At 45.0% G+C, this 23,923-nt stretch overlaps 1 protein-coding gene across 2 annotated transcripts in view; it reads right to left on the reverse strand.

Annotated features, from left to right (window-relative positions):
- Nucleotides 1-363: 363 nt before the first annotated feature.
- The window catches only part of CHST8 (carbohydrate sulfotransferase 8), a 234,390-nt gene continuing 210,830 nt past the window's right edge, over nucleotides 364-23,923 (reverse strand). For both annotated transcript variants that reach the window (XM_083625291.1, XM_083625292.1), the window contains 2 exons: nucleotides 6,025-6,062; nucleotides 364-2,841 (listed from right to left, as the gene is read on the reverse strand). In XM_083625291.1, the coding sequence (XP_083481417.1) occupies nucleotides 1,693-2,841; nucleotides 6,025-6,062 (1,187 nt within the window). In that variant the 3' untranslated portion in view covers nucleotides 364-1,692. The remainder of the gene's footprint in view (nucleotides 2,842-6,024; nucleotides 6,063-23,923) is intronic.

Here is a 23,923-nt window from a genome sequence, read left to right on the forward strand (position 1 = left end):
GCTGTAGATGGAAGAGAATGTATTCATATCCTGCAAATTGTAACATCTGGCTTAATTTTGCACTCATGTGTTCATTAAATATTAGTTGCCTTCCATTCGTGCATCCTTGAAATCACACTTTAATATGGAAAGATTTCCCTTCACCCTCTGTACTCCCAGAAGGCAACTGGAAACAGCTCCATAAAGCAATTTTTTACTAACCATATTTTTGTAAAATCCTATTTCTCTGTCTTCTCAAGAAAGGGTATCACAAAATCATCTATATTTTCTCCTTCTCATTCTGTATCTGTGTGATGCAAACAAACACCTACACTCTTGTTGGAACCTCCCCCCTCCCACAACCCCATGTGTGAAAGCCCTGCCATAAGGTGTAGAAATATACCAAAGGGGGAAATAATAGATAAAATTATAATGGGATGGAGACAATTAAGGAGTGTATATATAACCAATTGCAAGCAGGGGTGGAATTATTTGAAAATGTCTGAATCAAGCTTATCCACAGATATTTTTTTCTAATTTTTGTCTTGCTTCTTCATGTCAAGGAAAAGCGAACAAATTGTTTTACTGGTTCCATTAAAGATATGAACAATGATCACTGGTTAAAAAACTGAGCCTGGATAGCTCATTTGGTTAGGCTGCGGTGCTGATAATACCAAGGTTGCAGGTTTGCTCCCCATATGGGACAGCTGTATATTCCTGCATTGCAGAGGGTTGGACTAGATGATCCTCAGTGTCCCTTCCAACTCTACAATTCTATGATTCTATATGCATTATTATACATATAATATGATATGTATATACACATTTCCTATAGCAACCGGCACATAAACATACTACTATATAAATATACTTATGTATGGATACTTATCAAATTATGCTGCAGATAATATAGCACCACGTGGAATGTGACTCTTCCATATGTATATAATTTTCTGTATAATTTTGCATATAATTAGCCAGAGTTTTTTTTATATATATAAAAAATGCACTTCACAACCCAACAATGCACTAGTGGCTTGGATATAGGTGAGTGCTTGATGCAAGAGGTGGTTTGGGGGACAAATCTTGATCGGATCAGAACCTCTAAATTCTTTGTGTAAACCCATTTAAATCTGATTTGTCTTCCTTCCCTAATTGTTAGCTATGTTCTATCGTTCTTTCTTTTTTTATGCTGCGATTGTTCCATAGCTCTGCCTAGCATGTGCCATCAAGCTTTGCAGACTGAAGAATAAGTTGAAGGTGACAATTTTTCTTTATATTTATTAATTCCAAAATCATTTTTTAAAAAGCCAACAACATGGATAGGAGTATTACTGCAAGGTTGATGATTCTTGAAAAACATAAGGGCACGTTGTGCTTCCAGAGTGTAGCAACGATTGTCCTGAATGTGGGAGTAAATTTAGGGTGGTTCTACATTAGAAACCTGTCTTGGTGTTATAACAGGTTAACTTCCCTGACTTCTGCCACAAAGAATCCTGGGAATTGTAGTCTGGGGTCCCTGCTGTCGACAGTCCCTATTTCCCACCCTCTCTGAACACACTTCCCAGGTTTCCCTGTGTGACCAGTGTAGGTACCTGTGGTGTAGATATGTCCTTAGCTTATTTGCCAATGGGTACAGTTTATTTGGAACTTATTTTACACAGACTTGCATATGAGGAACCACAACAGCAGCTCCCAGTGCCTCTGCCACTGTCAATACAGATCTTCAAAAGGCTTTGAGTAGTTAAACATCAGATAATCCATGTAATAGAAATCGTAGCTACGTTGCCTTTGAGAAGGGGAGAGCTGTTTGAAATATTGCTGTGTAATTTGGGTGGTTGTTCTCTCTTCATCAGAATGCCTGTCTTTAAACCTAGGAAAAGTCAAATTTTGTGGCGCATTTATTAAATGCAAAAAGAAGTTAGCATCTTCCTCCATGGTTTCAAATTTACCAATAAAATCATAGTCTATCAAGCACGGGCTGCAGAGCCTGTTGACATGGTCCCAGTGAATATCCATGCCCACAGGCCGGTGGACATCAAGAAGATATTGAATGAACTCTTTAAAGGTTACCCCAGAACCTGTCCTCAGTGCCTCCTTCGTGGCATTGACACGGTACCTTGAAATGATGGGTCTGCCAAAAACCGGGTGGTAGTAATTGTTGGGATGCTCAAACTTGTCTCGAAACGCCGAGACCAATTTTTCAAAAGGTTCACGGACAAAGAGCATCTTCGTGTAAGTGTTCAGCCTGTGGTTGATCCCTTTGCGATCAAACCCATCCAGCCTTTTCAGATAATTCCCATAATGCACCGTGTTGTGTTGTATGACCTTGGTCGAGGAGGCCAGCCCATTAAGGACCATGAGTACCCTTTTCCAGTTGGAGCAACCGGCCTTGGGAACCTCGCAGTATAAAATTCGGTACTTATCTTCAACGAAGATCCTGGAAACGTGATAAGGTGTGATGATCCTTTTGTTGTTGCTCTTGTATTTCGAGCAAGTCTCTCTCATGATCTGCTTTCGCTCTCTTTGGGTCTTGTAGAGGCTTTTCCACTTGACGTCGTTCCTGTCCTCCGATTTCAAAATGGGCAGGTTGTGGAAGGAGCTGTTCACGGCTATCAGGATGGGGCTCTTTTTGATCACAAACCTCCTCCTCCGTTTATGAGTCCGGGCAGAATTAGCTCCTGCGCTTTTTTGGGAATGGTCTTTAATCACCACCAGGATGTTCTGCTTTCTGCTTGCGCCTTCTTCCAGGGCAGCTCCATTGGGCACGGGGTGTAGCGAAGCCTTCTGGTTCGCGATTGGGAATTTGTCAGCAGCATACAGAGGCATTTTCCCGTCCTGATTGTTGCTGGATGTGCAGTCCTAATGGAAGAAAAGGCCCAAGAAATTACTAAATGAGAGAGCATTCATCACCATGGACAGCTTGCAGTGTTTAATGGCTCATGCTATTTGTACCGTTTTAGCTCAGCTTAACTATGGAAGGAAATGCATTGTCTTGCACGCAGCTTTGGCGCTGCAGTAATTATTTTTCACCTTTCTGCTTCTGAATGTATTCTTCTTAACTTGAGCATCACTTCTAGGGGCAAACCAGAAAGACTCAGCTAGGAAACAGCTTTGGGGTTTTTTATATATTTTGTTTCTTACTATGTTAGATTCTCCTCCTGGTTTTATACTATAAACTGCCCTGTGATCCTCAGATGAAGGGCAGTATAGAAATTCAATAAATAAGTAAGTTTATGTGTGACCGCAAAAGGTTTTCCTCTAGAGGGTACCACCTGCTCACAGTTGTATCCCAAGGTATGCTTTGACACTGATTCAGTGCTGAAGTGGAAATACCATACTTTTCCATGTATATGATACCCCCATGTATAAGGGGGCTAAATTTAAAGTTGTTGAGCTTTTTTAAGGGGGAATTGCACACGCGCCATCACCCCAGCAGGGCCATTGCTGGGGGTTGGCAAAGTGGGCAACCGCTCCTCCCACACCACTGCGGGCGGGAAGCTCCCTAGAGCGTGGGCCTCGCACAGCTTCCTCCCTATATCATTATTTGTGTATAGGACGACCCCAGTTTTTTGACATGATTTTTGAGTAAAAAACGCTTGTCTAATACACGGAAAAATACGGTAAATACGGTACTAGCAGTATAGAACCACTTTGTATTGGGGCTGAATGATGAGGCGAATGGGGTAATTTCATTCCTACAGCAATGTCAAACAGCAATGTCAATGAAGCACTCTGAGTCAGATGAGCCTCCAACTCTGTTTTTCTATACTTTCTACTGTTTTGTACACTAGATTTCTATGTTTTTCTGTGTCTCTGTGTTTCTCTACTCTTGGTCCATGGGCTCTGTGAGAAGTGAGGCTGTCTAAATGCTCCTGGTGGACCATCAAGGAGCTCTTGGTAATTTTTAAATTTTTACTTTGTTCCAGCTGAGTAGCCGCAGATTTTTTAAATACAAAAAATCAACTGAAAAGCTTCCTTTAACTTGTAGATAAAAAACAACCACACCCACTGCTCTGCTTGCAAAAAAATCCAAGCTCTGTCCTCCAGAGCACTTCAGCACCCCACAGGCAGCATTCAGGACAGCCTCACCTTGAAGATACAGACTGAAGGACATCCCCTCCCAAACACAAGCAAGTACTAGCTGGATGATATGGTGCTCCTTCTATTTATTTCTAATTATAAGGTGAATGTGGGGTTTCCTGCTTGGATGAAGCACCTTCAGTAAGACTAGAGAAACCTCACCATGATTTGGTGGCTCTTACCCAGGCATAGGCAAAGTTGGTCCTCCAGAAGTTTTGGGACTACAACTCCCACCATCCCTAGCTAACAGGGATGATGGGAGTTGTAGTCTCAAAACATCTGGAGGGCTGAGTTTGCCTATGCCTGCTCTTACCACATGTGCCTGCTGCCATTCATTCTGTTCAGTAAGGAGGGCTGCACTCAACTCAGTGGAAAGTGACTTTGTGCATGGAGAATATGCCTGCTCTTACCACATGTGCCTGCTGCCATTCATTCTGTTCAGTAAGGAGGGCTGCACTCAACTCAGTGGAAAGTGACTTTGTGCATGGAGAATATACCTCTCGTGTAACAAAATGGGAAGCCTTTGCATATGCGGAGCTCTGGACCATGACTCAGATATTCAAAGTTGCCCAGATACCTTCACTGTGGGATGAGGGTGAAAGCGGGACCACTAGGCTGAGCTATTGCCTTCTGAAATCCTAGACATGCCTACTAAGACCAGCCGAATTCTATTGGGCTTACTCTCCTCAGCAATTTTGGAAGGAAGATTGAATAGCATTGCATATGAGAACCGTGCTTGTTTGTGTGCACAGTGAAGAGTTAGAAACTGCTACTAATCGTCGAGTTGGAAGGGATCCCAAAGGACATCTAGTGCAACCCCCTGCAATGGAGGAACCACAATTAAATAATCCAAGACAAATGGTTTACAATTTTGACAGTAGGTTGAGCAGGGGAGTGTAAATGGATGGAGGACCTCTGCCCTCCTGCCCACCTTGCCAACAAGACCCAGCAGGGCTCTGAAAACAGGCTCAGCTCCCCTTGGTGGTTCTCCTTCCTTTTTAGGGTTGCAACTGCAGTGTGGTTTTCTTGTATTTTTGAAAGATTCTTTCCCCTTCAGTTGTATGGACTCAGTTGTTTTATGGAGCTTGAAGGTCTGTGGGTATTTAATAAACGTGGACAACACAGCAGTAATGGGGCTATGTGTGTGTACAGCAGCTGTCAGGTCGATGGCAGTCATAGTCAAAACATCTGGAGGTTGGCAAGGGTTGGGGCATAGGATTGCAGGCTTACATGTGCAGTCTGGTCCCTCTCCTGTGCCTTGTTTCATTTGATTTTTCTTGAATCGCTCACTCTGCCAGGGCTCCCATGCATTTCCAGTTTATTGCTCTAGAAAGATGTGAGCCATCTGTGCAGACGGGCTTTTAACCAAATTGACATCTACTGACACCATAAGCTGGTCATTATGCAGAGTTCAGGAGCATTCAGGTTTGCAATATATCATGACTCTGCTTATAAACCCACCGCTAGCATGTCATGATCAGCAGATATCTGCGACTGAATTTTTCCCTGTGCCGGTAAAATCTGCGCAACACTCCCATAAATGTCAAAGGGGTTTTTACAGGACAGCTCATGCCGTTGCAAATAACTAAGAGCCACTAGATGGAGCAATTTCACCAAGGTTTTTCATGCTGGCACTTCTAAGCGACTTAAAAGTAGGTTTTTATTAGTTCAGTTTGATGCATAATGTGGATATGCAAAATGTTCCCAGGCAAAGTGCATCAGATTTATCCATCCTAACAAGCTACCAACAAAGCTGCATTGCACTGGCCTAACAAATTGAGAGAATTTAATAAGAACATCTGTATTCTGGGGAATTGTGACGCCTCCTGCCTTCTTCAATCTCTCTTCCTCCAATCATCAGTCGTCTCTAAGGCCATCGCGCACATCTCCAAACACCCTGTAATTCAGATACGATTCAGATTATGCAGCTTCCCTAAAAAGATTTCAAAAGAGGCAACTTACTTTTTTGGGTTGCTGTGATCCCATGTTATATCTCAGACCTAAACAAAGAAAGAAAAGTACTATTACAAGCAGGAACCTGCAACAAAATGCGGCAGTGTTTTCTCATGCCTAATCAGAGTGCGTCTGGTCAGGATTCCAGCTTACCATTCCCTTAGAGCAGGAGTATCCCTCTCTTCCTCCTGCAGCCCCACTTTTGATTTTATTTTTCAGCTGACAGTCAACATTCTGTGGTTTCTGAGCATGCTCAGTCCTGTATTAGGCTACCCCCCCCTTTTAAAGTAGAATATATTTTTTAAAAATATATTTTATAAAAAATATATTTTTGCACTTCCACAAACAGTGTGGGTGCCCTGATCACACTGCTACCTTCCTCTTGTTTCTCAGTCGCCTCATTTTGCCTTCGATAAGAGTTCGCAATTAGAGGACATGATACACTCTGGAAGTGCCCACCCCATAACAGACCTATAGGGTGGGTAACTGACAGGTGAAAAAGGAAACCGGAGGTCCCAGCAATAACAAGCACATCTAATTACAAAGAGACCCTAAGAAATGCACAACTTCTTTTTGCTGTGTCAATGTGTCAATGAGGTGTATCAATCCCCCCCTTCAAATTAAATTAAATTTTGAATTGTTGTTATTATTACTTTACAAATTTCCTATTTATTTATTTATTTATTTATACATACATACATACATACATACATACCCCGCCCATCTGGCTGGGCTTCCCCAGCCACTCTGGGCTGCTTCCAACAAAAGATTAAAAATATATTTAAAAAATCAGTCATTAAAAACTTCCCTAAATAGGCTGTGTGGACAGCATAGCACAGCACTGAATCGAAACTCATTCACAATTAAGTCTATTATCTGTTCATATATCTATATTTACAGATTGCTCCCTCATATAAAAGATCAAGGCAGTGTGCAAGAAAGTATGCAAGGGCAATGAAATAATAAAATATCATAAAAACAAAGCCACTTCCGAGCTTGGGAGGAGGTGGGGTTGCGGGCCCACCCCCTCCCACACCCGCGGGGGCTGGCCTTTAGCCCCCGCGAGAACGAGGGAATCCCCGGGCATGCCTGCGACCCTGCCCGCCAATCAGCGGGCTGGGGAGGCGTGGCTTAGCCCATTTAAGGCCAGGCGCGCCCGGGGACCCCCCTCTTTGCCCTGTTCCAGCTGCCCGGTTTTCTCATCCCACCCATCCTTTAGGCTTAGCTAGCTCTGACCTTGCTATGAACTACGGTTGGTCGCCGCAAGGGGCCTGGTAGGAATTTTTCCAACTTGGCGCACTTCCAGCCTTTTGGTTTTTTCGCCTACCTCGTAGCAAACGTCACAACTTCCTCGGTATTGGCGGTTAGGCATTGGCAGGGGTAATTGTTATGCAAATGAATGAAATGCCATCACCTTCCCCCAATGGAAAAGGGTAGTCCGGTAAAGGACTCCGGGGGGCATTGCCTTGTCCAAAACCTAGGGAGGTGAGGGCCTCCGGCACGCCCCCGAGCGGTGACACCCGTGGGATCCTAGTTGGCGTACTTCAACAGGACTCCCACGGCTGGTGGATAACCCTTCCCGGTCTCCATGCCGGGTAGTCGATATGAGCCAGTGCCTAAGGCCAATACCTTCTAATTCCTGTAATCGATAAAGTTGTGGTCTTTTACGCCCATTAACCTTAAATAATGTGTCCGGTGTTTTCATTTCACATGGGGGGAGGGACTTGCCATGCAATACAAATTAATCAAAAGACAACTGGTTCATCATGAAAAGCATAAAAGAGGTTTCTAAGACACATCTAAAAATGAGCTTCAAGCATTCCTGCTGAATCTCTGCTGGAAGAGTATTCCACAGCATGGGATTGGTGACCAGTTGTTTAGTGGCCATTTCAGCCCTGCAGAGTCCCTTCAGGACAGTCACTGCCACGCCCCCTCACAGCCACAGCCCCTTTTAAGAGTATGCAATGATAACTAGGGATGCACTGAAACAATCAGTGCAGATCTCCATGTGCTGCCTTTCAGCTAGATCTACCATTTTCTGTGCAGGTACCTGGGGAAAGGTGCTCCAATATTTTCCTTCGGAGTGACTTAAGTTGTGTTTTCCTTGAAGTTGCATTGTAAGTAATACAACTTGTGTGCACTCTTTTTGAAATGGAAGCCACTTTCTGTTTCCAGTGTTCCAAAATGCTTAGCTTTTTTTTTTAGTTCTTATCCAAATGCAGTTTTGGTTTTAAACACAGTGTAAGGTAGTTTCTGTGGGAGAATATTGTATTTAATTATGGTGTATCAGAGTTTTTAGGGGGTTAACCAGGCTGGGATAGCTAGGATAGCAGGCTTGTTGGTTTTTGAATGTATGATGTAGATTTTTTCAATTTCGTTGTTCTGTATGGGACGATGACAAAAAAGATTATCGTATCGTATACAGAACAATTCCTCAGCGCCTTCTCCAGAGTGACCCTAGGAGCCAATCCTCAGTGGCCAACTCATCTCCTTTCACTCTGATTGGCTCCAATCAGTACAAAGGGTGAAAGACTTCTCAGTGGATTCTGCAGATCCAGGCCCCTCCACCTTCCCCCCCTCTGTTGCATCCATATTGCTGCCAGCCAGTGGCGGAGCCTCATGCTCCAGCATCGGGGTGGGGTGGGGGTGGGGGTGGGAGAGCAGGCGGGGCGGGGCTGATGTGCGTCATGGGCACGTTGCCTGCAGGGGCCTGGTGCCCAGTGTGGGTGGGGGTGCAGCCACAATGGCACCCCACTGGGATTGCACTGCTGGGGCGGTGCTCTCCCCCTTCAGTCTTCTTCTTCCGCCAGTGCTACCAGTCCCTCCACTACTTTTAGCTGTGGGAGGAAAGCTCTTATTAGCACGAAAGGGAAGCATTTTTTTGGGGGGGGGGATGACCAAAGGCACTGGGGGAGCCTCTTTCCTGCCCTGCATGGCGTGCTGCACCAACCCCCGAGGCTTCCAAATGCAAGAAAGCCCCTTGTTTTGCAAGCATATTTCTCACCCAGCCTCTTGTCATTTTGCAGCTCTTTGCAAACAGCATTTCCATCCTACCTGCACCCAATTATCCCAGAGTCTGGATCATCATCCAGGGCCATTCAAAGACGCAAACTCCCCTGTATATGAATGGGATAATATTGTGCCAACAAATGTCTATCACGCAGTGGCAGCATCACACAAGGCAACGCTCCTCTACTTCTTCGGCTTCGCTGGCTGCTAGTCTATTACAGTGCAGGCATTGAGCGTGCTAACAAAGCCAAGATCCCTTATTTGCTGCTTGGAAGTGAATGCAGGAAGAGATAGAGAGAGATGGAGAGAATGTGTGACTTAAATTGCTTGAGGATTATGCAATCTGGCTGGCTTCTTTATGCATCTCTCTGGTAAGGATACGGCCACTTGTCACTGTCAGTGCTGCCTGAGCAAGCTTCAGTTTAATTAATGGGGCTTTGCAATCTCTAGACTTTTGACAAGGAGAACCGTGGGTCAACGCGCTGTTGCACAACAGCATGATAGCCTATTGATGGAAGAGCTAGGCTGCAGCTCAGTCCTATCAGACGTTTTTTAATTGGAGGCACTTTTCTTTGGTCTTGCTGCTGTGGGTGTGAAACCCGACCAGTGGCAGATCACACCCTCCAAAGCCACATGAATCTGGATGACCCTAGGGTGTGGCTACAAATCGGGAGCTGCACCCAGTGTTGCATTACATGAGACAGATACTTTCTGATCTTATTTCCACTTCTTGCACCCCTCCACAACCACAGAGTCTGGAATTAAGCATCGCGACACATATGCGGCTCCCACGCAAAGCAGCCGGTCTGCCTTGTGCGCTGGGTGTCAGGTGATGCCGCCATGCTGAGAGCCCCCCTGGGAGGGAGGGACAAATCTGTCAATCTTCGTTTCTCTTGGTTCCTAATTTTTTGACTCTTTAAGTTCAGTCTGCCACGTTTCTGCATGAGTGTGTGTGTGTGTGTGTGTGTGGAAAGTCCTCACAAAAACCCAGCAGCATTTTAGTGTGCATAAGTTTCTGGGAGTCAGAAACTCTGGCTATCTACTGAAAATTACCCACAGATATACTACTACTACTACTACTACTACTACTACTACTACTACTACTACTAATTTATTATTTATACCCCATCCATCTGGCTGGGTTTCCCCAGCCACTCTAGGTGGCTCCTAACAGAATATTAAAAACATGATAAAACATCAAACAAACTTCCCTAAACAGGGCTGCCTTCAGATCACTGGTGGAGAAAGAGGAGTGCGGGGGGAGCACACCACCCCTGGCAGCGTGATCGCAGCTGCCCACTGCCCGTGCTGGTGCCACGGCCCTGCAGGTGGCGTGCCCCGCCACCAGGATGCGCGCCATGCCCCTGCAGGCGGTGCGCCCCACCCCAGGACATGTGCCCCGTCCCCGGAACACATGCCAGCCCTGCCCCCACCTGCTCTCCGCCCCCTGGTGGCAGAGCATGAAGCTCCACCACTGCTTCAGATGTCTTCTAAAAGTCAGGTAGTTGTTTATTTACTTGACATCTGGTGGGAGGGTGCTTCACAGGGCAGGCGCCACTACCAAGAAGGCCCTCTGCCTGGTTCCCTGTAACCTGGCTTCTTGCAATGAGGGAAATACCAGAAGGCCCTCAGAGCTGGACCTCAGTGTCCAGGTAGAACGATGGGGGTGGAGATGCTCCTTCAGGTATACTCGGCCAAGGCTGTTTAGGGCTTTAAAGGCCAGCACCAAAACTTTGAATTGTGCTTGGAAACGTACTGGGAGCCAGTGTAGTAGATGGTGCTCTACTTTTTGGCCACTCAGGTTTCTTGACAGCTTTTTTCAATAACAGCCTTGTTTGCCTGAAGACAGCCACCCATTCTGGAGTGGATGACATTCTGAGGCATTTGTTTTGAGGATGGGTGTCTCCATCCTTTACCATGGATGTCTTCAATGTGTTTATTCATTTGTTCCATTTCTAAAGTGCCATCCATAAGTCAGGTTCCTGGGGTACCTTATAATATTCCCATTTCAGCAATAATGATGCATATTAATAAAACAACCATTTAAATAATTGATACAAACACGGAATTTAAACAACCACCTTGTCAGAGCAAATGGGTAAATTCCTTTGCAGCAGGTCTTTCCAGTTTTCATCAAAGATCTGGGCCAAAAAGTACATATTTCGGGCGGTGATGGAACCCCCCAGCAATGAAGCCATCACCCATACTTCCAAGGGGAAGGAATTCCATTAATGGCATGCTGCTTCAGGAAGGCTAAACCCATTGGTGGGACAATGAGATGGGCTTCCATTAGATGTCTCAGGAGATGCTTCCATCCCCAAGTTCCACAGTGGAGTCAGATTTATTTTCATCTTATTTTTATCTACCACACTCTCAAAGCATATTTCTTCCTCCAAAGAATCCCATTAATTTGTCCCTTACAGAGTACTGTTCCCTGAACCATTAGCAAACTACAGTTCCCATCATTATTTGGGGGGGGGGAGTGATGTGCTTTAAATGTGCTTTAAATGTAGGCTGTGTATGTGGCCACCCTCACAAAAGAAAGGCTTAACAGAATTAAAGTAAAACAAGGTGACATCAATAGAAGTTAACTTAAACTCAAATAGATTGCATTTCCCCCCTAGTTCTGAATTTCTCTAGCATATCACAGCATGCCCCTTCGAAAAAAAGAAAGGCTGGTTTCTTTTAACAAACAGTCCCGCAGCAGGAAGGAAACTGTACTTTGTTGCTTAAAGGGGGAAAAAAAGCATTGTGGTTTTGTTTTCTGTTTTTTTTTAAAATAACAATACCCTGAAGCTTTAAAACGTTGGAGGCCAGCATGATGCCACTGCCCCATTCCAGGTTTGAGGAATGTTTGAAGACTGTGGAAAGGTGAGAATGGTTTGGATAAGGTTGTAGTTATCATGTGAGGTAAGGAATGGAGCAGGGGTGTGGCACATCAGGCTTCCTGTGCACTGGTTGGAGGAGGGAGCAGAGAACCTCCAACAGAGGCAGCTTTTGGGAAGTGCTACCAGTTCTGCTGTACGCTGTACAGTTCTGTTGTACACTGGCCCCCTTGGCCAATAAAGCAAGATGAGCGCCGTAGCCCCAGAGTCGGTCACGACTGGACCTAATGGTCAGGGGTCCCTTTACCAGTTCTGCTGCACTGGGAACCAACACCAGAGGGGGATGCAGAGCTCTGCAACAATAACTTAGTGAATTGAGTAAAAAGGAAGGTGAGAGGTGGTGGTGGGACCAAATTTTGTCCACACACAAGTTACTTCAAAGACCAAAGTTTGCCACTGTTCCCAGAATCCCCCTGCGCCAGTGATGATCCTGACCAGCTGCTTCTGAATGCAGGTTGCTGGAAGACACAGGAGGGAAGAGGCCTCTTGTGCTTGAATCCTGCTTGCAGGTTTCTCACAAGCATCTGGTTGGCCACCCAGAGAACAGGATGCTGAACTAGATGGGCCATTGGCCTGATCCAGCAAACTCTTCTTATGCTCTTATCAGTTCCTACTGGAGAGCCAGTTGTGTGTCACTGCCTGGTATATCTCCCCCGGTTCTGCTTGTCTTTGGTCTGAGGGAACAGTCATGCCAGAACCTTGTCCTTTCCATGCAACCAGGTACTGACTCGACAGCCTTTGGACCTGAACATGCTGGAAAGCAGGTTTGATTAATGACCAACTCTGACTTGGTTTGTGTTTGACCTGTCAGTTTAGTCCTTGGCAAGCAAGCCCTCCACTCTGCTGATAAGAGAAACAGCAGTCACGACCACCAGCATGCTGCCCACTTTTGATGCATCAGAGGAAATTAATGGACTGAAGCAAGGAAGGTTAATAGATCCAGAAGGGCCCTGCACAGAGCTTTCATCAGAGGAAAGGGGAAAAAGTGCTTTCTGCATCTCCTCCACCCTTCAGTGTCATTTCAAGTGGCCAGTGACAATTCCATGGAGAGGCTGTTTCACAATGTGTCTTTAAAATAATGATAAAAATGCCTCCGGAGAAACCGATGGAAGCCAGCTTCCACTGAACACGAGAACACCAGAACAGCCTTCTGGATCAGGCCAGTGGTCCATCTAGTCCAGATGCCATAAAGCGAAGCCTGCAAACAGAACTGGAGGACAAGGACACTCTCCCCTCCTGTGGCTTCCAGAAAGTGGTTCAGCTGCATTACTGCTTCCAGCCATGGCCCATCAATTTCAAGGGGTCTACTCTGAGGAAGTATTCTCTTTCCAGCAGCCACCAACTTCCTACGGCTTGGTGGGTGTCGCAAAACAGGTCTATAGTTTGGGTCCTTTGCATGTCGCAATTGAACCCTTTTATTTTAAGATTCTATGATGGGATTTTCCCACCGCCCCCTAAGACATTTATGGTCACTGAGCCTGTGCATACATTACATTAACAGTGCAAGATGATCACAGATGAGGAGGCCTTTTATTCCCCTGTGCAGAAGCAGCAGCAGTGTTGAGGAAGTCCTGAAACACGTTTGCTGGCCCCAAAGAACTTCTTGTCCAGCAGATGTAATCTGCGGCTGTTTTCCTTTCAGAGCAAGTTATTAATGTTTGCTGTTTACTCAAGGCTTTTACAGCTTCCTTTTTTTGGTAATTCTCACAGAGGCTTTCCTTTTTATTGCATTCTTCCTGTGAGAAACGCTGGGGAGGATCTTTTTTCTTTCTTTAATAGAGTTTACTTAACATTTGAATTGGAATCTAGGAGCATTTTCTGCTGATGAAAAGTGGAGAGGGCAGGAATAATAATATTTAGGGTACAGTCCAAAGCATCCTTCTTGGGACCAAGCTCAATTGAGTGGATGGGACTAACCTCCCAGGAAATATTTTGTTAAGTTGCAACAGTGAGCACAGTGCAATAAGTCAAACCTTTTCAAACCCAAGATCTGGTTTCTTTTTTCTGAAACAGGGTACTCATTTCTTCTTCTTTACCTATTCAGAAGTAACACTGAACCACAATTACTGTATTTTTCCATCTATAAGATGTCCCCATGTATAAGATGCCCCCTATTTTTGAGGACTCAGATTTAAGGAAATGGGGGAGATGTATCTGCGTATAAGACACCCCCTAATTTTTGACATTATTTTTTAGGGAAAAAAACCTATGTCTTATACATGGAAAAATATGGTAAGTGCTTTGTGAATTAGCCTTCAGTTTATTCACCTCCAGCTTCCATTTCATGTTTTGATGTCCTTCCAATTTAGTGACAAACCACCAGCTGCTACTTCAGCCAAACTGTGCAAGTTATGATTTCTACAAACCATAGTTTACCCACAAAGCAAGATTAGGTGTTGTCTGCAGGCTTGGTTTGCAGACAGATTATCTCTTGTGTAAAGCTTAGTTTTGTGGGTTGGTTGTAATAAGAAAATATAGTTTACTGCTAAACCAGAAGTGATGGAGGAAATGGGAGCAGTTGCGGGGATGATGGAGGCACAAAGCCTGTTCACGTAGTGCCAAACCATAGCTTGAAGTTACATATGAACCAGCCACAAAAGTTTGTGTTCCTTCTTCTCTCTTTTTCCTCTTCAACCCTCACACAAGGGAAGGCAAAGAGCTGGTGGGAGGGTACCAGTCCTGCTGGTCAAATCCACTGACAGGGGGTATGCTACAAAGGGCTTTCAGCAGCACCAGCAAAGGGCATCAAATATGACTTAAGTATTAGGCTCAGTGGCAAGCAGTGGCACATATGACCACAGGGGCAATGGAGAAGAAAGATCCTGCCAGCCCAGCCTCCTGGATGGAGGTCCTTCCCAAGGAAGGACTCTTTCATCCAGGGATAGCTAAACTAGGACCATCCAACTTTTGCTTAACTACAATTCACATCAGCCCCATCAACCCGTTTAAAACTGGTTACTGACTTTTCTTCTCAAGGGTATCCCAGAGTGCTCTCACTGAGACGATATACTTCTGTTGTAGACTGACCAACAATGTCTCTTTGGATAATCTTAAGATCATCTTGGTGTGTGCTGAGGGAAGCAGTGGTCCCAAGTTGCTTAGGGCCTTAGATTTCAACCGCAAAGCTCTGAAGCAGGCTCCATATCTGACAGGCAACCAGTGCAGTTCTTTCAACAGTAAAGCAATGTGTGAGAAACTGGGCACCCCCTGGGCTTCTAGCAGTTGCATATGAGCTAGCTGCAGCTTCTAAACCAGATGCAAGAAGTAGCCCCTCATATAGTGCATTGCAACCATCTAAATGTGAGGTTACGAATGCATGGTCCACTGTGGTAAGACTAACTGGTTGCAGCTGGTGAACAAACTAAAGCTGGAAATGGGTGCTCCACTGATGTTGTTCTTAGCATTTCTTGGAGGGGAAATCAGTTAAATTTCCCTTGCACTTAATTACACCCAATCATGCCATTAGGCATTCGACTCTGATTAGTAATCAGTATTATAATACTATTAACATAATTTATTTAATATTGTGTTTAAATGTTGTAACCCACCCTGGGACCCTAGGGGGAAGGGCGAGTAATTAATAATAATAGCAACAACAATCTTATTCATGGTGTGATCCTTGATTGGCTGGGCTCACCAATGTGATTAACAGGGGAAAGAAAAGTTTCAGTCCCATCAAAATGGCTATTTTCTGCCTGAAAACAGAGCGTATTTCATACATGACACAAGTTAAAGATGGACTACTCAAAACATACATGGGCAAGTTTAATTAAAAGACTTTGACAAGCTTCCTGGCAGATACCACAGCTAGTTTGTTTTTCTTGCTTACATTTTTAGGCATCCTAATGAGAGAGTGACATTTCCTAGACTTAATTGATATTTACTAAGAATTCTGCAGTGAGAGCTGAAAAGCCAGTCTGAGGCTCTTCTGTCCCCCAGTCCCACCATGGCCCTTTCTCTGGGAATATCACTAATTAGCATCATTAGCGTTCAAGCTCTGTCAGCACTTACCGTACTTGGGGTTTGTACTTAACACATTTCAGTTATTCTCCACTGTCACATTTGATATTTGCAGAAAGACAGCCTTCTGAGAAAGCATGACTCTAACAAGGCACCAGCCTTCCTTCGGGTTATTACTATTTTTATGACCCAACCGTCGGTCTTAACTGGAACCTGTGCAGAGCCTAGACTGGCTTGTGGCGGCACAGCTTGGAAGGGTGGGGAAGCAAATCCTCCCCTTTGGTCCTTCTTGGTACAGGCAGGCATAATGGGTGGACTCATGAGCCTGGCTTCTTGCCAGGAAAGGAGCTGCACAGAGAAGCGAGTATAAAAGCTACGTCTGCCACCACCTTTTGGTTCTGGGCATCCAATACCCCCTACTTTCTGTAGTCCAGCAGATACTCATCAGCACGGCCTTCTGAGACCAGTTTTCCAAGAAGGATCGGAGCCACCGTAACACTATGCTTCCCAGTCCCAAACCAGACAAAAGGATACAAGAAAAAGATCCAAAGGGTTGATGCTGTCAAAGTTGTTGAGAGCCCCAGGAGAACCAAAAGGGTCAGACTCCCCACCTGCATGAATTCCCCAGCATAAGTCACCCACTAAACAGACCAAGGCTGTTTCTGTTTCAGACCTGGGTCTGCAGCAAGACTGGAAAGATTTAGTTATGTCTTTATATTACTTACTAGGGGAGCTCTGCCCCACTGCTTACTGGCCCATTGGCAGTATCCCGTCCTCATGGAGAGTGCTGAAAACCTCTCATGGGCCCCAGATGCTTGTGGTCTATACTAGGAGTCAGCTTGAAGGCAATGTACTTTAGGCTTTCCAGCAGAGTTTGGAGATATAGGGAGCAATGGTGGCATAAAGTCCTCCCTTTGCCCACTGGCGTACGAACGGAGGGGAGGCAGGGGAGCGCAACCCCCCAGGCAACATTTGGGGAAAGGATGCCATCACGGCCTCCCCCCGGGATGTGCACCGCATGCCGCGCCCTCCCGGGACGTACGCCGCACGCCGTGCAATCCCGGACATGTACCACGCCCCTGCAGGCGATGTGCCACGCCCTTGTGCCGCTTGCCACGTCCCCAGATGACGTGGCACTCCCCTGGGACTCTTGCCAGCCACACCCTCGCCTGTTCTTCGCTCCGGGGGCTGCAGCATGTTGCTCCGCCACTGCCTTTGGCCTCCGGCAAGACTTCCTGGCTGCTGCAGGCTTTCCTTCTATCTGCTGGTTCCTAGTAGTAGCAGACAAGCAGACAAGGAAGGGTTAATACTCTGTTCCTCCACCCGCTCTACAAACCACTGTCTCCTGAAGCTGCTCTGCACCAGTACTTTGGCTTATAGAAATGTGAGGTGCTATCTTACACCAGGTCAGACAATATTATTTTTGCACATCTAGTGCAGCATCGCCTACTCTGACTGGCAGCACCTGCCTTCTGGTGCCTAAGCCTTTTGCAGGTGTTTGCTTGCATAGCTGAGTTGGCTGGTATTCTGCCATGGAGAAAGCGAGATGAGCCGGGTGGTGCGAGCCTCCCCTGAACGCCAAAGCTAGCTGGAATGCAAACTAGTCAGATGCCATTATTTTCCCAAACATCTGCTGGGGCCAAGAGGCACATCACCAGGCAGGCCTCCATCACCAAGGTGGCAGCTCCGAGGCCTCTTCTGGGAGGCATCCTCATCCTCCTGGCTGCCTTCCCCCTGCATTGGTGCCTCTGCTCTGCAAATGTCAGTCCCTTGGACTGACAAGTACCAAGCAGGTACCTGCCTCCAAGGCCCACTGCCATCCAGTTCACCTGCTGCAAGCAATCCATTTCAGGGGGATGCAACTGCCCGTCAAAGTAGAGCCTAGACAGATGCAGAGATAAAGAAGGAGGCTGGGCCAGAGCTGTGAGATGAAGAGAGGCAGAATCCAGCCCTAGCTTCCTCAGCCAAGTGTGAAACATGCATCCTTTTTTGCCATTGCAAAGGAGAATACTGGGGGGAATTCAAAGCTATCAGCCTTTGGTGTGTGATAGATTTTCCCCATTAAGACTCCTTCGGCTATGTAATCACAAGAATATTTTACATGCCTGTGCCCATCTGTTTGTGAATAAGTCCAGCTGAAAGCACCTGCCCCTTGCTTAAGCACCCGTGGGACTGTCACTTGCTAGGAAGAGAGAAATGGACCAGCTTTCGCCAACTTGGTGCCCTCCAGCGGTTTTGGACTATGACTCCTCATCAGCACCAGCCAGCACAGCATTTTCTCTAGAGCAACTGTATTTATACACCATGGTTTAGACCAGGGGTCAGCAAACTTTTTCAGCAGGGGGCCGGTCCACTGTCCCTCAGACCTTGTGGGGGGCCAGACTATATTTTGGAAAAAAAATGAACGAATTCCTATGCCCCACAAATAATCCAGAGATGCATTTTAAATAAAAGGACACATTCTACTCATGTAAAAACACGCTGATTCCCGGACTGTCCGCGGGGCAGATTTAGAAGGCGATTGGGCTGGATACGGCCCCCGGGCCTTAGTTTGCCTACCCATAGTTCAGACAGTCACTCTCGGATTCTCCTTCTTTGAGGAAGGAGCTGTGAATTTGGAAGTCCTGGCCAGTTCAAAGGTTCCCTCTCTGACATGAAAACACTATGAATTCTCTACCTCTCACATAGGCAATATGGGAAAATGATAGGACCCATTTTAGAGAGAAAGAAAACTGTGTCCCTCTCTCCACTACTTATCACCAAGCAATTATTGATGGAAAAAATCTTGTCCATTCCTGCTCTGAGATACTCTATAAATGGCAAGCACACAAACTTCCCCCAGTTACAACTTCACATCTGATTAAATAGGTTGTTGCGGATGAAAGCCTATGCCCATTTCACAGCCAAAAGCCTGTAAAATTTAGTCTCCGAGTGCCTGTGAAGGCTCCCCGCCCCTCCACATTATAGAAAAGTAACATGGCTTTCACATTTTATTATGTTGGTCACCGTATGGTAATTATGGTAATGGCTGTTTGTACTGCTCCTACCTGCAGAAGCTCTGTTCTTGCATGCTACTCCCGAATGCCATTTGCATTGCTACACTATATTACCAGTCAGACATTCTTCCTAGGCAGAGATATTTCTTTAAAAGATGAAGCACTCCATTAGTCGCGTGTGTATTTTACACAAGGCAATTCAATATTGTTGCTTTTTAAAAATACCTCCTCGTGGTATGCAATGGAATATTGATTAAACCTTAAGGCTGATTGTGGCAACGTGGTGCTCATGAGGCAAACACTTTTTGGTACCTACCTAATAATGTATGGTTGCAAACCTGGAGCCCAGCACTGAGGAAGAGAGACCTTGGTGTATCACAGCTCTGCTGCCCAGGTGTCTGTGGCAGGACATGGCGAGCATTTTTTGTTTTGTTTTAAAATACAAGTTTCCAAACCTCATTATAACCTTGTTTGAAATACGGATTTGCTCAGCTTGTAATGCCCTGGTGTGGTATGAATCAAGCAGTATTCTCTTTCAGAACACTTGTCTACTGCCTGGAATTTAAAACAACATCCTGCGCATACGTACAGAGTGTTTTTAAATGCAACTCTACTTTTTGACCAAGTCCTGGAAACCGACTGCTGCTCAGTCAGAACTCAGACTCTCTGAAGACTTACAAAATCTTCTGGAGGGAGGAGTTGTGTCTGAGCTATTTCTGAGAGACAATTAGTGCCTGGGATTTATTTAAAAATAGATGGTACAGGTCAGCCAGGATGACTTAGAATGCAGGGTGGGGCTCTCTCCCCTTCAAGTATTCTCCAGCGATCTACCTCCCTTTCAAGGGTTCTCCAGGGATGCCTCACTCCTCCTAATGGTAAGGCCAGCCATGGCTGGAGAGTGAGGTTTGGTGGCTTGGAGGGCAAATTGGGTATTCTTCTAAGGCTCAGATTTTAATCCAAGTCAGAGAAGAATATGGGACTTGTAAAGCTCTCATTCTCCTTTTAGGTATGCATCACAAGCCCCCTAAGCTTGCAGCTCAGAGAAGTCAATCAACGCCTATCTGTATCAGTTTTTCAACAATATCACTTTGCATCTCTGTCGAGCTTTGCAGGAGGGAATCCCTCATGCAGAATGCTTGGCATCAGCAAGGCAGTGCTGGCTGTAGTTGATGGGAGCTGATGGTTGGCAGAGACTGTGCTAAGGTTTCTGGGTTTAATATAGTCAAATAGAGATTTGCTGAGTCTGTTCTCTCTTTGCCAGCAACAAGATGCCTGTTTCTTGTGTACATAAGGAGCTGTGTCTGGTTATCAGTCTAAGATGTGTTTTCAGTAGCCACCCAATCCTTGGTGACTGTATTCTGTTCCAACTGTTTTCAATTTTCAATTGTTGTAACCCAACTTGAGACCTGCTGGTAATAAATTTAATAATATTAATATGAATAATAATAATAGGAAAATGGATATCCTCCTTCTATCAACCCTCAGTTTTTCCTTGATTAGGGTTACTTGCAATGTTGAGTACAAGCCAATAATCTCTTGGAGGGTGTGCTCACCATTTTCACTGGTTTGCAACGGTTGACTTAGCAGCCAGCTCAGAATTGATTGCTTTCAGGGACAGTGTGAATGTTCCGGTTTTAAGAAATAAGTAGAACTCTATCTTTGGCCCAAGTTGCAGAGTAAAATGGGTTGCTGCCCTACTTTATGCTTTCTGATATACAGTAAAGGATACACACAGGTTAATTTTGATGTTGTTAGAGGGATCAGAATTAGACAGTGAGTCGAATTGTGATAGACTAACCTTCATGTTCTGTTCCCAACACATTTAATCTATAATGTTCCTTTACTTACAGTGCATCAATTAGGTTTATTGATAAATATTTTCTCTTGCATTTGCCAGTCAATACAGTCCACATCTTTGCGATGTACTCCCCCCCCCCCAGTCGTTTCCCCCCCTCTTTGACCCAACACAAGTTGTGGTCTTGTTACCTTGTGGCCATAGCACATTGAAAACAAATGTACCATGTTGCCTTGGCTTCAGCTGCTCTGGAATGTCTAACATACAGCGACAAGGAGAACACAGGAACATAAGATGACCCTACTGGATCTGGCCACTGGCCCATCTAGTCTGGCATCTAGTCTGGCCAACCAGATGCCTACAAGAAGGCTTAAGACAGCATTGCTGCCTCTGACATTGGAGGCTGAGCATAGTCACCATGGCTAATAGTCACTGATAGCGACCATTCCTTCCAGTGTGGTGTAGTGGTTAAGAGTGGTAGTCTTGTAACCTGGGGAACCGGGTTCGCGTCTCCACTCCTCCACATGCAGCTGCTGGGTGACCTTGGGCTAGTCACACTTCTCTGAAGTCTCTCAGCCCCACTCACCTCACAGAGTGTTTGTTGTGGGGGAGGAAGGGAAAGGAGAATGTTAGCCGCTTTGAGACTCCTTAAAGGGAGTGAAAGGCGGGATATCAAATCCAAACTACTACTACTACTACTACTACTACTACTACTATTCTTCTTCTTCTTCTTCTTCTTCTTCTTCTTCTTCTTCATGAATTTGTCCAGTTTTCTTTTAATGCCCCCCAAGTTGGTGGAGGCATGGGTTGGTTGCTCTGGAAGCAAACAAACCATATCAAAGCGAGAAAGGCAGGGCCTCAGGTAGCAGGACCCACAGGATCCACAAAGATGTCGTCGATCTTTCTTCCCCTCTTGTTCCTGATGTAGATCTTCACGCACCCCTTCTTCCCTGGTGGGGAGGGGGGCATCATTTTGTGGTTCACCTCAGGTGCCAAAATGTCTGCAGAAAGGGGTGAGTGAGGACTGTACAGTATTGGATCTGAGCATGATGCCTGAGCAAGCAATGACAACAGGAATAGGTGGTGCAGGACTAGTCCCACCCCTCAGAAGAAAGCATCTAAGTCCTGGCTGACCACACTTACAAGCTTCCCCATGACCAGGAACCAGCTTTGCTATCTGATTCTAAGCATGTTCAGCTGAATGCTTTTAATGGGGCACTTCAGAGCATCCTCTGCAAGGGAGGAAGGAGGGAGCTGAGCGCATCGTGCTGGTGCATGTGGGCATAAATGTGATGTTTCGGCACCTACTGAAGAAGGTTGCTTAAACAGGATTTCCCTGAAGTGTGACCCAGCCACTTACTGAATATCAATTGTACAACTGTTGATGTGAAAGATAAAAGACAGGACAGATAAAAGAAAGTCATTCTTCACTTAGTGCATAATTAAACTAGGGAACTCGCTCCCACAGGAGGCAGTGATGGACACCAGTATGGATGGCTTTAAAGAGGATTGGGTAGAATCATGGAATAAAAGGCGATCAACAGGTACTAGCATCAACAACTATGCTCTGCCTCTATAGCAAGGCAGCAATGTTTCTGAATACCAGTTGCTGGAAGTCACAGGAGGGGAGAGGGCTCTTGTGCTTGGGTCTGCTTGCGGGTTTCCCATGGAGACATTTGGTTGGCCACTGTCAGAACAGGATGCTGGACTCGATGGGCCCCCTTTGGGCTGATCCAGCGGGCTCTCCTAATGTTCTTATGTTAGAAGTAGTTTTATTATTCTTAGCATTTGTAGAGATGGGTGTTGCTATTTTAGACCTTGCAATTTTGATGTTTTGTCCTCATTAATCTTTATTATATTTATGATTATAATCTTTTTGTATACTGCTTCCATAGCTTCAGGATGTAAAGCAGTCTGTAAAATAAATAAATGAGTGTTGGCAGGATTTGACTCGGGGTGGAGAAGGTGTGGGGAATGTCTGGCCCTCCAGATGTTGTTGTTATTATTACAGTGGTGCCTTGGTTCTCGAACTTAATCTGTTTCGGGAGTCCATTTGACTCCTGAAATGGTTCGAAAACCAAGGTGCAGCTTCCGATTGGCTGCAAGAGCTTCCTGCACTCAAGCGGAAGTTGCATCGGATGTTTGGCTTCCCAAAAATGTTGGCAAACCAGAACACTTATTTCCGGGTTTGCGGCGTTTGGGAGCCGATTTGTTCGACAACTAAGCCATTCGAGCACCAAGGTACCACTGTATATTTATTCATATCTTACTTTTACCCTAGACAGGGACTCAAGGAAGCTTATAGGTAAAGACAAATAAAACAAACATAATTAAAGTGCAATTAAATGCTAATGGTCTATCTATCTATCTATCTATCTATCTATCTATCATCATCATCTATGATAATCACAATGAAAACATGCTTACTGCAGGGGCTGATGGGAGTTGTAGTTCAGCAACATCTCTGGAGGGCCAAAGCTTCCCCACTCCTGGAGTAATTCGTAATACCTGGGTAGAGCAGTTTCTGTAAAGCACTTCGAGGTTGTTGTTTTTTTTTAATGTAATCAAGCAGTATATAAAGCTTGTGAAATACATAAATAAATAAAATTTCAGGGAACGCAAGGGAGATGTACACTGCTCACACGATGTATAAAATGGTATTGAAATGGGTGTGCAAAAAGTGAATAAGTGTATTGCTCTGAATGTAAGAGCTGTGAAACTCAGGACTCAGCTATAGAGCTGCAAATAAAACGTTTTAAATGTGTTATAAGTGCAATATACAATGTGACACTAGATGGTAAGCCTTATGGAAAATTCAATGTATTTTAAAAAACACTTTTAAAAAAGCATTTTCAGAACGTTTTTTGTATGTGTGTACATTTCACCTCATAGTCCTTCAGAAGAATATCTTTAAACCCCTTGTGTAAATCATTTATATAAATAATGTAAATAATTTAATTGCTGTCTTGTTTTAACGGGATTGTTTCACTACATATTTTAATTATGGATGTTTATATTTTAGCATTCTAAGGGGATTGCTGTAATGTGTATTTTAATTACGGATGTTTGCATATCAATGTTTGTTTCTTTGGTTTTATACCAAAGCCTAGCTACGCTCCCCCCCTCTCTCTTAGACCCAAATTCATAAAAATAACATCAAAGCAGTTTACCATGATGTGCTTCTACCTGGAATGCTATTATTTATGCATGGAGAACTTCCTGTTCTAAGAGGAACATTGAAACTTTCTCTCTGCCACCTAAAG

The sequence above is a fragment of the Podarcis filfolensis genome (genome assembly GCF_964270895.1).
Source record: "Podarcis filfolensis genome assembly, chromosome: 8".
Classification (NCBI taxonomy): Eukaryota; Metazoa; Chordata; class Lepidosauria; order Squamata; family Lacertidae; genus Podarcis; species Podarcis filfolensis.